This window comes from Nycticebus coucang, chromosome 8 (assembly GCF_027406575.1).
Source record: "Nycticebus coucang isolate mNycCou1 chromosome 8, mNycCou1.pri, whole genome shotgun sequence".
In the NCBI taxonomy this organism is placed as follows: Eukaryota; Metazoa; Chordata; class Mammalia; order Primates; family Lorisidae; genus Nycticebus; species Nycticebus coucang.
The window spans coordinates 123,576,127-123,592,043 of record NC_069787.1 but is presented as its reverse complement, the minus strand read 5'-3'; the positions used below and the strand labels follow the sequence as shown (position 1 = coordinate 123,592,043).

The window sequence follows — 15,917 nt, the reverse complement described above, 5'->3', positions numbered from 1 at the left end:
GCTTGCCAGCACCTTTGTGCAAATTTAAAAATACCTGCGCCCTGGGATAGTGAGTCAGAAAAGAGGCTCCCTCTGTCTGGGTGCAGACCTATGGAAACAGGGCTTGGGAAGGAGAGGTGGCAAACTCGTACAAAGAAAATGAACCCCTTCCTCTGGCAGGTGGCTAGCAGAACAGAGCCTGGCTCCCAGCCTCCTTATCCTTACCCTGAGCCCACGCGATGGCGCACAGCATCCTGCACAGGGTGACATGAAGACAAGGTAATGTCAACAGAGGCATTTGGGGGCTCCTCACTTGAGACCTGTGAGGCTTGAGAGTGAGGAAGGAGAAAGAGAGAAAAAGAGAGTGAGGAGACGAAGGAGAGAGAGAGAGAGAGACCAGGAGAAAGCAGGTCCTGGAATGTTAAGCCCCCGCCCCAGGGGGTCCTGCTATAGGAAACTCCAGGAACCTCCTTGAATAATTTGTGAGATTTTCTGTGTATTTCTCTGAGGTGAGGGGTTGTTGCTTTCAGTTTTTGAAAAATGATAGAGAAAGCAGAAGACAAAAGAGAAAATGCAATGCAGGTGGGGGGAGGAGATAAAAATATCTTCAAGGGGGAAAGGAAGCAATTAAGTAAACTGCAGTTAAGACAGAGACATAGAGAAATAGAAAAACAAATGCAGATATGTATTATTTAGCTCAGAGAAAGATTTATACGTAAGCGGCTTGCACCGAATTTTAATTACAACTAAGCTTGTCTTCTAATTAAATACTCTTCACTATTCCCATTGTGTTATGGGAAAATAGATCACACCAAGTCTTTTCCTCTACTTTTCTTGGAATTTAGTAAGATAGGGCTAAGACAGCATGTGAGATGGCAAAGGGTGTGAACAGCGTGTGCTCCGGCTGCAGGCCACACGCTAGCTCCTAAGTGCATTTCTCCAAGTGCTACATGTGGGCACTTTCCAAGCTTAAACACATATGTCCTCATAAAACATACTTGCAAGTTTGTTAGAGGGAATTTAGAATATATTTTAAACATAGAGATAGTTTTCCATAAAAAATGGAATTAGATCTCCACGCCTGCCCACAAAACCCTATTTAACCTACAACATGCCTGAAATGTTGCTGAACTATTTCCTATTCATGTAACCCCCTTCTTGCTCCAAATTCAGGAGTTCTGCCTGTTACCCCTCTAGGGTCAGTTCTGTTTTTTTACATCTTTTCCTCCTCTGACAATACACAGCCTCTAAATTGCATGTTCTGACTTAGCAAGGGCCCTGCTGAGCCCTCTCAGGGCTCTGGGAGGAGGGATGGCATCTAGCTGGGACTGCCTGAACTGTCTGTCACTGGGAGGGAGCCAGGCTCTGGACTTTGGTGAGCACATCTGGCAGCCTGGCTGGTAGAAACCTCCCCTGGCAGTGCTTTGGAACCCGGTGTGTGGCAGATTCCCAGCACCACCCGGACCTGCGGCATCAGAATCTCCTTATGCGTCACCAAGCATCTCTGTATTAGAAGTGTTTCTTGAGCCCACTTCCTTGGGAGGGACTTTGCTATTTCTAACTGCTTAAGAGAAACCTCTATTTAGACTAAGGTCCCACTGGTATTTCAAATTGAAGTTTCAAGAGCAGACTGGCTCAGCAGACTGGCTTCAGCAGACTGGCTCAGCTGAAGGGTCAGATTATAGAAAGAAAGAATATGAAGAAAGGAGAGTCGTGTGAATTTTAAGCAACATCTATCAGGTGATCTCAGCAGAGAAGGGTAAAGAAAGACCCAAACTGGGAAGGAAACAAGCAGCACAACAGGTTGCTCTGAGCCAAAAGAATATCATTCTAGGCACATCTGAATAGCGATGACAAAGGCTTCCAAGGTAACTTGTGCTTCAGGATGTCCTCTTAACTCTTAGGCTTACGAGGGAGTAAGCTCTGGCTATTTGCTACCATCCGCTTAATACGGATACTTACATAACCCAAGAGAAACGAGCAAGAGGTGGAGCTGGAGACTCATTTTTCTCATGTCTCCTAGGCTTGACTATACATAAAATCCTTTATCAAAGCAGCCAACATCCTGACTCACCTCTGTGGCCATTGCTGTCTCCACCCAGCTGCCAGGATGATCTTTCTGCAGTGTCACTTCTCTGCTTCAATAATCTCTTCTAAGTGCACTGAAAATAACACCCCAACTCTAAACGGCCCGTGAAGTCCCACATGATGTGGCCCTGCCGGCTTCACTCACACCAGCCACCCTGCCCGTCTGTCATTTCCTAGAACTCACCAAGCTGCTCTTTGCATGTAAAGCTCTTACCTGGCTCTTGCCCTGGAATCTTGTCTTTCTTTATGTATTACCTTAGAAGTCATCTATGACCATTTTGTCCAAAGCAGGCATCCTCTTAGTCTCTACTACAATCCCTCTTCCCTTATTCTATGTCCTTTATCATGACCTATGATTATTTTAGTCAGTTCTCTACTGCTTGTATCTCCCATTAGAATACAAGCTCTATGAGGAAAGGGACATTTCAGATTCCCTGTATCCCCAGGGTACCTAATACCTGGCAGAAATAAATGCTCAGCACACAGTTGACTGATGGGCTTGAATTACTCAAAGCAAGAGATTCATTCATTGACTGACTCAGTAAAGATCTACTGGGTGGATACATGTGCCAGGCTCTGGGGATCCAGTTAGAGAAGAAGGCAGCAAAATCTGAGAGCAGCTTAGAACAAAGAACAACTCCCATGCTGATGTTGGGGGGTAGGCTCTATGACTGTGTGATAAATTCCTGGTTCCCAAGTACATTTTTATTTTTATTATGTGACAGACATGATGCCCCTAAACTTAGTGCCACCGAATGACTAAGTAACATGGTGTTTCCTTCTAGATGGACTAAAGCACAGCAGGAGCACGGTAAGGACACGGGACACAGAGAAGGGAAAAGAGGGCGAGCAGGAGATGTCTTCATTCTATACCTTTAACAAACTAGATTATAATAAGAAAACATTTTCTAAAACACGGAAAAACACACACATCCAAGGAAGTGTGCTGAAGCAATCTGCCAAGAAACCTCTATGTTTATCTACTGGTGCTACTAACCCTCAAAACATTCATAAAAATCTCTTTTTCAAATTATAGCCAGAGATAATTTATTAAGCATGGGGGAAAAAAGCAAATACTTTATTTTATTTTGGATCCTAAATAGTATTTCTTGGTTTGATTTCCTATAATTACTGGATTTACTTTCACTAGACCTACTTGAAATCGTTTCAAATATAAAATTTATTCCTAAAGAGTAAAGACCCATTGTACCGAATAGTCTAAAACATGTGTACTTAAGCCAATCCTTAGAGAAGAGTTCTGGACACATTTGGACAAAAATAGGAACTTCTCAGTGACTGCAGTGAAGGAGATAGCATTCATTTGAGTAAACAAAAAGATACCATGAAACAAATAAAAGTTGTTTTTAAAAAGTCTTTGGTTTAGAGCTTCAGTTATCTGAGTAATTTCTTTATTATCTAGAATACCCCATTTCTAATGATGCCAGATTAGTTAGGTTTAACTGTTTTCCAGATAAAGGTGAAATGGTGGGTGGCAATCAGTTCTTGTGGTTGTCTATCTTATTCAATCAAACAGAAGTAAATGGAAAACCATTCCAGGAAGGACCTTTGACAGCCTTGCTTCCCCATGACCACACGGGCCCCCCGCCAACCTGGAGCAGGAACAGATAAGATGCTCAGGGCACAGTGTAGGTTAAAACCTCATTCTAAGCTAACTGCTACTCACTCCCCAGACCCCACTCCTAGACTCTTCCTTAGCAGATACTTGCCTGTATAAAGAAGGAGTTAAAAAAAAAAAAAGGTTATGTATCTTCTAAATTATATTTATACAACAATATGAATAAAATAAAAATAAAAAATAAAAACTATGAAAGAAAAATAGTCTATCTTATGCCTTCTCTGCACAGAAAAATACAAAAGAAAAATTCCTGCCCTAATGAAACGTGTATGCTTATGGCATATAGTAATCACATCAATAAATGGACCAGTCTCTTATAGTAAAGACTCCCAGATTTTTAAAACCAACAAAACAAAAAATCCCAAATTGGTGCTATATATTAAATATGCATTAAATGATTCATAAAGAATGAGCAAAGATGTAGAAGGCAATGCTACAAAAAGAACGAAAGCAGGGTTGAGATATTAATTAGAGATAAGGTTAATTTAAAGACAAATTACTGAATAAAAATATTTTGGAAGGCCAGACCAATATGCTTAGTATCCCTGATACCACTTAAGGATGTTATCTTTGTTTGTGGTAAGCCCTCAGTAAGATGTGCTGACAAAGGAGAACAGGGGAAAAGCAGGAGCCAATAAAAGGAAAAAGGGATTTTTTTTTTTTTTTTTTTTTAGAGACAGAGTCTCACTTTGTCACCCACGGTAGAGTGCTGTGGCGGCACAACTCACAGCAACCTCCATTTCCTGGGCTTAGGCAATTCTCTTGCCTCAGCCTCCCGAGTAGCTGGGACTACAGGCGCTGCCACAAAGCCCTGCTATGTTTTGTTGCAGTTTGGCCAGGGCCAGGTTTGAACCCACCAACCTCGGTATATGGGGCCGGTGCCCTACTCACTGGGCCACAGGTGCTGCCCAGGAAAAAGTGATTTTAAAAAAGTTATTTTTCTGTTGGAAAATGATAAAACTCAGAAATCACTGGTGAAATTTAGTAGTCCAAGAATCACACATGATCTGATTTTTTTTTTTCATAAAAGTCTGATACCAGGGCGGCGCCTGTGGCTCAGTCGGTAAGGCGCCGGCCCCATATACCGAGGGTGGCGGGTTCAAACCCGGCCCTGGCCAAACTGCAACCAAAAAATAGCCGGGCGTTGTGGTAGGCGCCTGTAGTCCCAGCTATTCGGGAGGCTGAGGCAAGAGAATCGCTTAAGCCCAGGAGTTGGAGGTTGCTGTGAGCTGTGTGAGGCCATGGCACTCTACCGAGGGCGGTAAAAGTGAGACTCTGTCTCTACAAAAAAAAAAAAAAAGTCTGATACCAAACGCAACTTAGCTTCCTTTCCTATTTTTCACTGTGTGACTGTAAGACAGTCCTTTAACCAATTCATGCTTCAGTTTAATTACATGTAAAATTAAATGGTGGGATGCAGTAACCTTGCAGAAGAAATGTATCTTTAACCCTGTGATTTCACTGTCATAATATGCAGAACATGGATGTTTCAAATTTAAATGGAATATGGACTTAAACATAAAATATTTTTGTAAAAAATTATTCTTGACAGCACCTTTCATTTTTCAGTGTTAAAATCTCTTCCTTTGCCTGATTCAGAAGAGTTTTGGTTATCTCCAGTTCATTTTCTGCAAGGTTAATTCTTCTTTTTATGTCCTCTTCTTGCCTTTCTTTTGTAGTTAGCTCTTCCTGTAAAGTTTTATATATTTGCTGACAAGTCATTAAAGAGTCTTCTTTTTCATTAAGCAGCCTAGTGTGTCTAAAAATGAGTAGAAAAAGACCCCATCAATGTTCATTAGATACTACATTTTATATTGATCAAAGATATACAAAAAACTCATTTGAAATTACAGATTATAATTATAACTTAAAAAATTAAAGATGTTAAGAAAATGAGTAGTTCTATGATATTAAAATTTTCCCATCTAGGCAGAAGCAAAAGCAATAAACAGTTGCAAGACATGATAAGCTTGAATTAGGTATTGTATATGTAAGTAATAAAAGCTAATAAAAGTAATTTAAAATAAAATGTTATTTAAATATGGTTTCAAGTTCAATTATTAAAAATATGAATTAAAAATTTGCAACATATACCGTGATTCAGAAATAACGGATTCAAACTTCAGTTTTCTAAGTTCTCTTTGATAGGCATCAGCTTCATTAGATTTATTCCTAAATAATAAAAAAGAGGTTCAAATATATTTTTTCAAAATAGTTAGGTAGAAATGTTTTTCCATATCATTACTTTGTTCATCCATAGAAAGAATTTCTTAACATCTTCATACTATATTATTATTTGTTTAAAGAAATAAACATTCAGTCCACTTCTATAATGACCAAGTAAGGACCTATCACCTTTAAATCCTTTATCTAGATTTAAATAAAAAGTATAACAGCTGGACAACCTTAAAAAACAAAAAAGCTTAGCCTGTGTGAAGGCATCGGAAAGTGACCAAAGGCAAGGAGATTCTGGAGGGATAACAGATGGATTGAGGTGACAAAAGCATGAGGTCCAGTTTTTTTAAATGATTTTAAGCCTGAAGGCAGGCCCCAGTCAGCACCAGGCAGGGGAACTAAAACTCTGACAGAAAACTCCCAGCTTTCTGCTTGAAGAACCAAAGGACAGTATTTAGGGCGACCCCGTAGCTGCTAGAAAGAGAGAGCCAGCTGAAAGGAGAGAGCCAGAGAGAGTCCCAGATATCGTATATGAGTTCTGGCCACGTTTCTGGCTGAGCCCTAAACTACATGTGTACAGAGCAGACACCAAGAAGTCTAGTTAAAGAAAAAGACAAACAACTGAACTTGCCTGTAATCTTAGCACTCTGGGAAGCTGAGGTGGGTGGATTGCCTGAGCTCGCAGGTCCCAGACCAGCCTGAGCCAGAGGGAGACCTCATCTCTAAAATTATCCAGGTGTTATGGCGTCGCCGTTAGTCCCAGCTACTAGGGAGGCTCAGGCAAGAGAATCCCTTAAGCCCAAGAGTTTGAGGTTGCTATGAGCTATGACACCATGACACTCTACCAAGGGCAAAGTGAGACTCTGTCTCCAAAAAAAAAAAAAAAAAAGAAAGAAAGAAAGAAAGAAAAAAAACTGAACTGAGATGGAACTGCTGTCCTAGACAGAGTTTGCAGCTTGAGGCCAAGTTAATTGCCTACTTAAATAATACCACTCTATCACCACCACCACCAACAAAAACAATATTTTTCGGAAGACTCTAATAGAATCCAGAATCTCCATAACATACCATTCATAATTCTCCAGAATATAGGAAAACATTATTCAACATATACATAAACAAAAAGTGTGACTCATTTTTTAAGAGAGAGTTAATAGGGACTGACTGAAATGACCCCAATATTAAAATTAACAGATGAAAGTTTTTGAAGGAACAATTATAACTCTGCTTGAAGACACAAAAGAAAATCTATTCTAATTCATAAAAAGATGAGAAATATCAGCAGAGAAGTAAAAACCATTAAAAAGAACCAAATGGAAATTCTAGAAGTGAAATAAACATTTGCCGCGATCTTACGAGATTATAACAATACCCAAAAGGTTAATATACATATTAAGAAAGAGTAATATTCCAATTTACTCATTAACAAGTTGTCATTATCTGAATGCACTTCAAAATATCTTCTAAGTTATTTATTCCTGAACACTATATCTTCATTTTCCACAATGAAATATGTTAGTTATCAATGGGTCTGCCCTCCTGGCAGAATAACTTTAATTTCTAATAAATGACAATGTAAAAATCATCATGAACATGCAGAGCACTCATTTATTTTTAAACCTTTTTATATGTAAAATATGACAAAATTGCAAGATATAGAAAACTGCATAAAACAAATATAGAATATAATGAATTATTATAAAGAGAACACTCTGGTAACTACCATCCAGATCCAAAAATAAAACCTTACCAGCCACTCTAGAAGCCCTTCATGTCCCTGGTCTCAGTCACAGCCAACTCCCTCCTCCCTAAAAGTAACCATTCTCATGAATTTTATTTCAATCACTGGTTTTCTTTGGAGCTTTATTATCTATTATTATCTTTATTATCCCTGAACACTATATTTTAGTTTTGCTTTTATTTTAATGCTTTCTAAAAATACGTTATTTCTACCCTTATCCTCTTTTGGAGAAATGGCTCTGTTAAGGTATTATATTGGCATATAATAAACTGCACATCTTTAAAATGTACAATTTGATGAAGTTTGACATATATATATGCCCAGGAAATCATCACCACAATCAAGTCGCTCCTGAGTGCACTCAGAGCCCAGGCCTTGGTTTCTAACACTATTCTCCATTCAAAGGAACCAGGACTATGCAGAGAAATGGCTGATTCCAAGGCGGGGAGAGTCAGTATCTGAAGTGGCTTATTATGCCCAAAAGTAAGGCAATACTTATAAAAGACAACGGGATCATGTTCCAGTGTCAGATGAGCCAGTTTGAAGGGGCTCCCACTTGCTAAGTCTAGGATGTTCTGAATACCAAAATAATTAAGTGCAGTCATAAATTATAAAGCATCGAAAAATAGCAATTCTTATGTCTGTACAATAAATAAGCAGAAGAAATAAAGGTCTTACTTACAGTAGAATGCTGAGGGCTAATAAATAGGAAAGAGGGTCTGGAGTTGGAAAATCATTATTTAGTTACCACTAAAGGTTAGATTAGGCAAAAATCATTGATGGATGCTGTATCTAGGGATAAATTTGGGTGAGGAGCAAGATATTTGCATGTATTTAAAGTGTCTCTTACGAACTTCTGACTAATTCAAAAGAGAACAAAACCCCTCAGTAATTATATAGTAGAAAAATTGAACAACACCTTGACCAGGTGACCAAAACAAATGTTACTATTGAGGGGCTGGTGGTTATCCTGTGCCTCCAGAAGTGATGTACTCCAGGGGTACATCACCACCTAAATGGTTTTCTGGCTGAGAATATATATCCTTAATCCAATAAAAAGGAAACATCAGACCAATACAAAATGGGAAACTTTTTATTTTTAAAAAGCGTGAGGCCTTCTGTATTCATTAAAAATGTTGACCTCACTAAAAGACAAAGGCATACTGTGGAAATCTCCCAGATTAAAGGAAACTAAAGAGATATCCAAAGAGGCTGACTCCAGACTGGATCCTGTACTAGAGGAAAAAATTCTCCATTAGTCAGAGAGATGGATTTGAACAGCTCCTCCTGTACTCCCAACAAGATGCCTGTCATGTGAAAATATTCCTTTTGTCTTGGGCAATCCGGGTTGTCTCAAATATTGGGTCTTTGTGTGATGAGCAACAAAACACACCTGTGGTTTTGATAACAGAAATATATGTATAAATGTGTGTGTGTGTAAGAGAGAGAAAGAGGGGGGACAGGAGGGGGGAGGGAGAAAGAGAGGGAGAGAAGAGAGGCCTAGAGAGAGAAAAAGAGGGCGAGATAGGGAATAAACGGGTTAGAATGTTAACAAAAGGTAAATCTGGGTGATGATTATTTGGGTGCTCTTTGAACTATTCTTTTTATAATTTTTTGTAATTTTAAAGTTATTTCCAAATAAAACATTAGAAAAGAAGAAATAAGAAAAGACGGATGGATCATTAGACAAGCGGGCAAAAGCTATGCTCAGGTGAGTCACACGAGAAAAAATACAAGGAGTCAGAAATGCAGGGGTACAATTTTATAGAGTTATAATGCCCAGTTTTGATTAGGAAGTGGAGAAATGGGGATTTATAAACATGGCTGAGATTAGAAATCAGCATAATCTTACTGGAGGGCAGTGAGTCATTTTGCACTGAAAGCCTTAAAAATACTCAAGTTTGATTCTAGCAAAAATTATCCTAAAAAATAATTTGTATGTAAGTAGAAAGATTTATCTACATGAACTTTCAAAGTACCTTACTTATAGAAGTGAAAAATTTGGACATTCTAAAAATAAGAAATTAGTAAATAAACTATATTTCATCTATAGGTTGGAATACTATGTAACCATTAGTGACTGTCTATAAATATATCAAATAATGATGTGTAAAAATGTCTAGGATATATCACTAAGCAAAAAAAAGTTTGCAAAACAAAGCATAAAGTATATTCCCAAATGTGTCAAAATATATAATCATGTAGAAAAATAAACTCGAAAGAGTTATCAAAATATAACTATGACTTTTTTTGTATATCACTGTATTTTCCAAGTTTTACACATTTGCTTTAGGATCAAACAAAAATGTTGCTTTTACAAATGCCTTAGGATTCAGAAGCCTCACCACAACTTTCACTACAGTACAACCTCTGTAAATTGACCATCCAAGGGACTGTAACAAACTGGTCAACACGGGGAGATGGTCCACATAAGGAACTAGACCTACTGTCCTGATATGTACATGTGGTGCATGTCCAGTCTATGAAAATTAGGTCAACTTAAGGAGGTGCTCAGTGTAGGAAGGTGGTCCACTATGGAGGTTCTACTGTACTTTGTCAGACTATTACACATATTTTTCCAAATCTAGCAGCAGGGACAGTAGAATTCCTTTCAGCAGTTATTTTACTAAGCAAGTAGATAATGGACCTGGGCTGCAAATTTTTTAAAAGCCCCGCGCCTCCTCCCACCCCCCAAGCCGGTTAAGCCGCTCTTTCTGCTGCTGCTCTTCATTCCCCAATTGTTATCTTCACCTTCATTAGGATGGAGGAATTGGAGAGGCAGAAAGAATGCCTGCATCTCTGTAAGCCCTGCATTCCTTCTTTTACTCTCAGCAAATAGTGTTAATCCTTTCTCTTCAATTGCTATGAATAAACCTTCAGACAAGCCCCTGCTGCTCCTGCCAATCAAAACAAAGGAAATAAGGTAAAGTAATTGGATATTTTCCCCCACTCTGAAAGGCGATGGCCCATACATTCCACTCTTTCATATGGAACAGCCATTCTTAAACTGCCTCCTTGGTACTTCCACTTTGCTGTGTAAAAGGCATCTCAACTCTTGATAGATCAAAAGCCTTGTTTTTGACTCCCCATTCCCCATATCTATTTCTTTCACAGATTTTCCCACTTGGATAAATGGAACCAACATTAACAGGTAACACATTATATATATCCTGCATTCCTCAGAGCAGCCCCCATCCCCATTTTACAGTTGAGAGAACTGAGACCAAAGATGTAAGTTTGCCCGAGGTGATGCAACACTAAGTCTGCTGCTGGATATAAACCCCAGCAGTCTGGCTCTGTAGTCTGGGCTCAAAGTCACCACACTGCGCCGCCTCTTAACTGTCTACCCTGATGCTGAAAAGCCTCAAATCTGTGTTTTACGCTTTTCTTTCATTTCTGGTCGCCGTCCTCCCCAACCACATTTCCTCCATCAGTAAATCCTGCCAGACTGACCTTCAGCGTATATTTCTCCCCATCTCCACACCAGGCTAACCACAGTCACTCCTCTCTTGCATGCATGCACAGCCTGCCACCCAGTCTCCCTGATTTCTCTTTACTCGAATCCATTCTCCGGGTAATCAATACAGTGATCTTTTAAAACATACATGAGATCACTCTCTGACCTAGAATTCTCCCCAGCTTCTCAGTGCGCTCTGAATGAATCCAAACGCCTCAGCACTCCTCTTGACACACAGACAGATTAATTTCTTACTGCTACTGTAACAGATTAGCTCAAGCTTGGCCTTTAAAGCAAAATAATTTATTATTTCACAGTTCTGGAAGTCAGAAGACCTAAAATCAAGATGTTACCGGAGGAGCGTTCCTTCTCAGGCTCCTTGCCTTTCTTAGATTTTGGAGACTTGTGCCCCTAACCCTCCTATCTTCAGATCACAGGAGTGCAACCTCTGCTTCCAACCTCATCTGCTTTTGTGACTTTGACCCTCTTGCTTCCCTCTTATAAGGACCCTTGTGATTATACTGGGCCTGCCTGCATAATCCAGGATAATCTCCCCATCGCAAAATCTTTAACTTAATCACACTGGCAAAATCCCTTTTGTTGTTTAAAGGAACATACCCACAGATTCAGGGATTAGGACCTGAAAACCTCTGGAGAGCCATTATTCTGTCTACCATAACTGGCCTTCTTCACGGTTTTTGAACTTGTAAAACTCTTTTCTAGGAATTTAGGGCTTTGTGCTCAATCTCCCTGCTCCCAGCTGTTGTTAGCACGGCCAGCTCCTTTCTGTTATTCAGATCCTAACTCACAGGTCATGTGTTAAAGGATGGCATGTCACCCACCCTATCCATCCCCATCACTCACATTCTATCATGCCTATTTTATATATGTGCCCCACTTAGCACTGGTTAAAATGACCTAAGTAGCTCTATGGAAATTTGCCGACGTTTTTACTCTTATATTAGTCTCTGTATACAGTTGTCCTTGTATAACTGGCTCTCAATAAACATTTTGTGTTGAATGAATGAAGGAAATAAACCTAACCTGTCCAAGTTAGGAACCTGTGAGAAGCGTATCTCTACATTGGCACTGGAATGCCACCAGGCTACCTGAAAAAGCGACACTCGACCCACAGACCATCAAGGCTTGTAATAAAGGTCTTTATTGGTGAGAAAGGGATGCTGCAGAGAAACACCAAAGAGGAGAGAAGGAAGAGAGAGAGAGAGAAAAGAAAAGCGCACCCTTATATAAGTTCAGTTAGGAGAAGTCTTAGAACGGTGACGGGATGTTTGGACAATAAGGAGTTACTGCTCTGGCGGAAAGAGCCGGTAGGGGCAGCCATAAGTTTGAAATTGTCCGTGGGTAATTGGGATAGGGAGATGAAATAAGTTTTGCGGCTGGGAGGCAATTCCCTGTTATTTAGAGGGCAACTTCCTGTGCTTAGAGAGGAGCTGTAACTTTAAGAGTGAGACAGCTAATCTTGGTTTGTAGAAAGCAGGAAGGGGCTTTCTGGTGGAGGGGCTGTCTCTGGGGCAATTACCTAACACTACCTTCTTCCTGCCAGGCAAAAAGTTCTCATGAATGAACAGAGAGGTAAGAAGAGAAACAGAAGAACCTTGCTATCCATATCTCAAAAATAATGAATGTTATTCCTACAACAGACTGGCCGACTGTACCAGATACTGCTAAAAGGTCAAATAAGAGCTTTACAAGTTAGCAATCTGTGATAGTCATAAACTTATTATTTCTCAAATTATTACTTAATGAGGAGGGAGTGACTACTAATGAAATTAAAGTATAAGTACGTTACGTTACACAGGTCCTCAATTAGATATTTTTGCATAACCACTTTTGACATATTCACTAGTAACTGATAAATTACATATCATTTTAAGTGAATTTTATTTCTTATTATATGCCTGAAAATAAATATATTCACACAATAAACGATCTGTGCAATATATAAATATATATGGAAATAAAAGTCTGCATCCACCCCACACTCTCACAGAGGTAACTGTAATCCCACCCATCATTTCTTCAGTATATTTAAATCCATATGCGTGTGTGTCATTCATATACATTTTTAACATGAATAGGATAATTTTTAATCCCCCAAATTCCTAATAGCTTTTTTTTTTTTTTTTTTAGAATAGCCTATTCTTTTACGGGTACCATCCTGGACATACTTTGGGGGATATCAGTATACTTATTTTAATTCTTCTGTTTGCTATTTCACAATGTCCTAGGGCATTAAAGTTTTTCCATGTGAATTCATAGCCACTTTTGGGGGGCCCTGAAGGGAGGTTTTTGTGACACACTGGTAATTTTTGTGTTCCTCACCCTTAACGTTTCCTGTGTGCTTGTCTGTTGTGCTGTCTATTTTTGCCCTCGGTTGTTTTGGAAGTTTGGTAAAGGGGCAGGGGTGCTCCTGGCAGGGGCACTGGAGCCCCTGTCTGGGGCTGCCCTGGGGTTCAGTGGTTTCCAGTCTTTCCACACTCATTGCTTTAGCCTGGGTTCTGATGCCTCTGCAAATGCTGCTTCCCCCAGGGCTTCCATATCCAAACGTGAGTCCTCAGAGGGGGCTTCACTGGACCAGCCGCATCAGCATCGTGGAGGAAGTACATTAAAAATGTGATTGCTTGGAGCACCTGTAGACCCAAATGTAAAATCAAAATATCTGTTTCGGAAATGAAGCCCAGAAGTCAGGTCCTGGGGTTGGGTTGTGGGGAAGGTGGTGTTGTAATGTACAGTTTTGACAAGTTCCCCAGGATTCGTGTGCAGATTGAAATTTAAAAACCACTGTTCTGATGATTTGTCAGGTCCCTCTCTGTTGTCTCTGTTTGATTCAGAGAAAGGTCTTTCCTGTCACATCCCCTTCTCCACCACCACCACTATCACGCAAACGGCTTTCCTCTGGTTCTTTCCCTCACAGAGTTGGTTCTTTTTACTATCCTTTCTGTGTGTTTCAGGAATTTCTAAAATTTTCTCACCATCTCTGGCAGTCTGTTATGTTACCCTTATTTATCTATCTTTATCCTGATATATATACACACACACACATACATATTTGAAAGTAATAAAAGTATATTTTATGTAAACATATATATTTTCAAGTAACAAAACTACATTTTATAGCCTTCCTATTTTTCTTTTTTTTTGTAGAGACAGAGTTTCACTTTATGGCCCTTGGTAGAGTGCCATGGCATCATACAGCTCACAGCAACCTCCAACTCCTGGGCTTAAGTGATTCTCCTGCCTCAGCCTCCCGAGTAGCTGGGACTACAGGCGCCCGCCACAACGCTCAGCTATTTTATTTTTGTTGCAGTTTGGCCGGGGCTGGGTTTGAACCCGCCACCCTCGGTATATGGGGCCGGCGCCTTACCGACTGAGCCACGGGCACCGCCCAGCCTTCCTATTTTTCATTATTTCAGAGATGTCTTCCCTTCGTTAGTCTAGAGATTATAATACTTAAAATTTGTGCAAAATCTCATCCTCCTCCTTTCAGAGACCATTAATGTTCTACCTCTTCAGCAAACACCACTGGTCACCTTCTGGATATTCACTACGGCTTTTTCGCGGCCATCAGAGTCCCAGTTACCATCTGCTCTAAGGATAAATCCTGCTTGGTCTAAGCTAATTATGGCAGCCCTTTCCCCTTGCCAGTGATTCATTTAGAAGAGAATATGTAAAGGCTTCCAGCCAGACATATGTGAGGACAGAGATGATTGGTAGCTCCTGGTATTTTTTCCCTTCACTTCTAGGAGACACCATTCTACAGACCCTTCCTGCCTACGGGGTGACCTCATTTGGACCTGCACTTGGAACTCAGCCCTCTGTGATCACAAGGAATCTGCCCTTGTGCTGAATCCAGTGATGAGGCCAGCAGGATGGAGACATCAAGGAGATATCAGATCTTTGATGAGATTCCGGAGACGTCGGTCTATTAAAACTGACACTACCCTATCCCTGTTACTTGTAGCCCAGAGCATTCCAACTGATAAACTCTGTTTTCAAGTACATAACAATGTTTTTATAAATCTTGGAAAATATTTTCTTAAGAACCTCAGAAAAAAGAATCCCAATTTCATTCATTTATAAACTGCCTTTCCCCCTTATATCAAAATCCACAAGACTTATGTCCAAATATTTAAAAATCTTTAAACCTTAAGTCAAAAAGGTAAAAACAACTGCTATTCCAAGCCCCCCCACCCAAAGGGTAAGGATTAAAAGTTTAAAAAAACCTGATTTCATAGCTATTCCAATTTCTGGAAGACCAGAGAGATTTTGATGCATATAGTAGATCTCCAATATATTAAGAAGTTGTCTGTCAATTTTTTTGAGTGAATTATTTTTACTTTAAACTTAATTAATTAATTAATTTATTTATTTTTGTAGAGACAGAATCTCACTTTTATGGCCCTCGGTAGAGTGCCGTGGCATCACACAGCTCACAGTGAAAGACTTGGGGCAGGTCCCCCCACTCTGCCCTGAGCGATGACGACCCTAATCAACCGCAAGAGACGGCGCTTGATGCAAACAGCAAGAGGATTTTATTCCAGCATGCTGGGGCTTGACTCGCAACTCTTTTAGGAGCCGAGGAGTCAAGCCCTGAACAGCAGTTTTTACAAGCTTATAAAGGCAAAAACCACAAAGTAGGGAGGAGTAGCAGACATAGCAGGGGCTTTAGGGAGGGGTAGCAGACATAGGGGCTTTTCCAGATAAGAAGAACTCTGGTTCATTACTCATCTGTCTTAAGACAAGATCAGCAGTTAAACATTTGCTTAGCTTTTTTCTTTCAGAAGCAGTTACCGGTTATCTGCTTCAGCTCGGGGCTATTT

General features: G+C 40.0%; 1 protein-coding gene across 1 annotated transcript in view; it reads right to left on the bottom strand.

Annotated features, from left to right (window-relative positions):
• Nucleotides 1-15,917, bottom strand: part of LEKR1 (leucine, glutamate and lysine rich 1) — a 198,848-nt gene that overhangs the window by 47,998 nt on the left and 134,933 nt on the right. Inside the window, exons 7-8 of the mRNA XM_053600166.1 lie at nt 5,798-5,875; nt 5,259-5,462 (exon numbers count right to left, since the gene is read on the bottom strand). Coding sequence (XP_053456141.1) covers nt 5,259-5,462; nt 5,798-5,875 — 282 coding nt within the window. The remainder of the gene's footprint in view (nt 1-5,258; nt 5,463-5,797; nt 5,876-15,917) is intronic.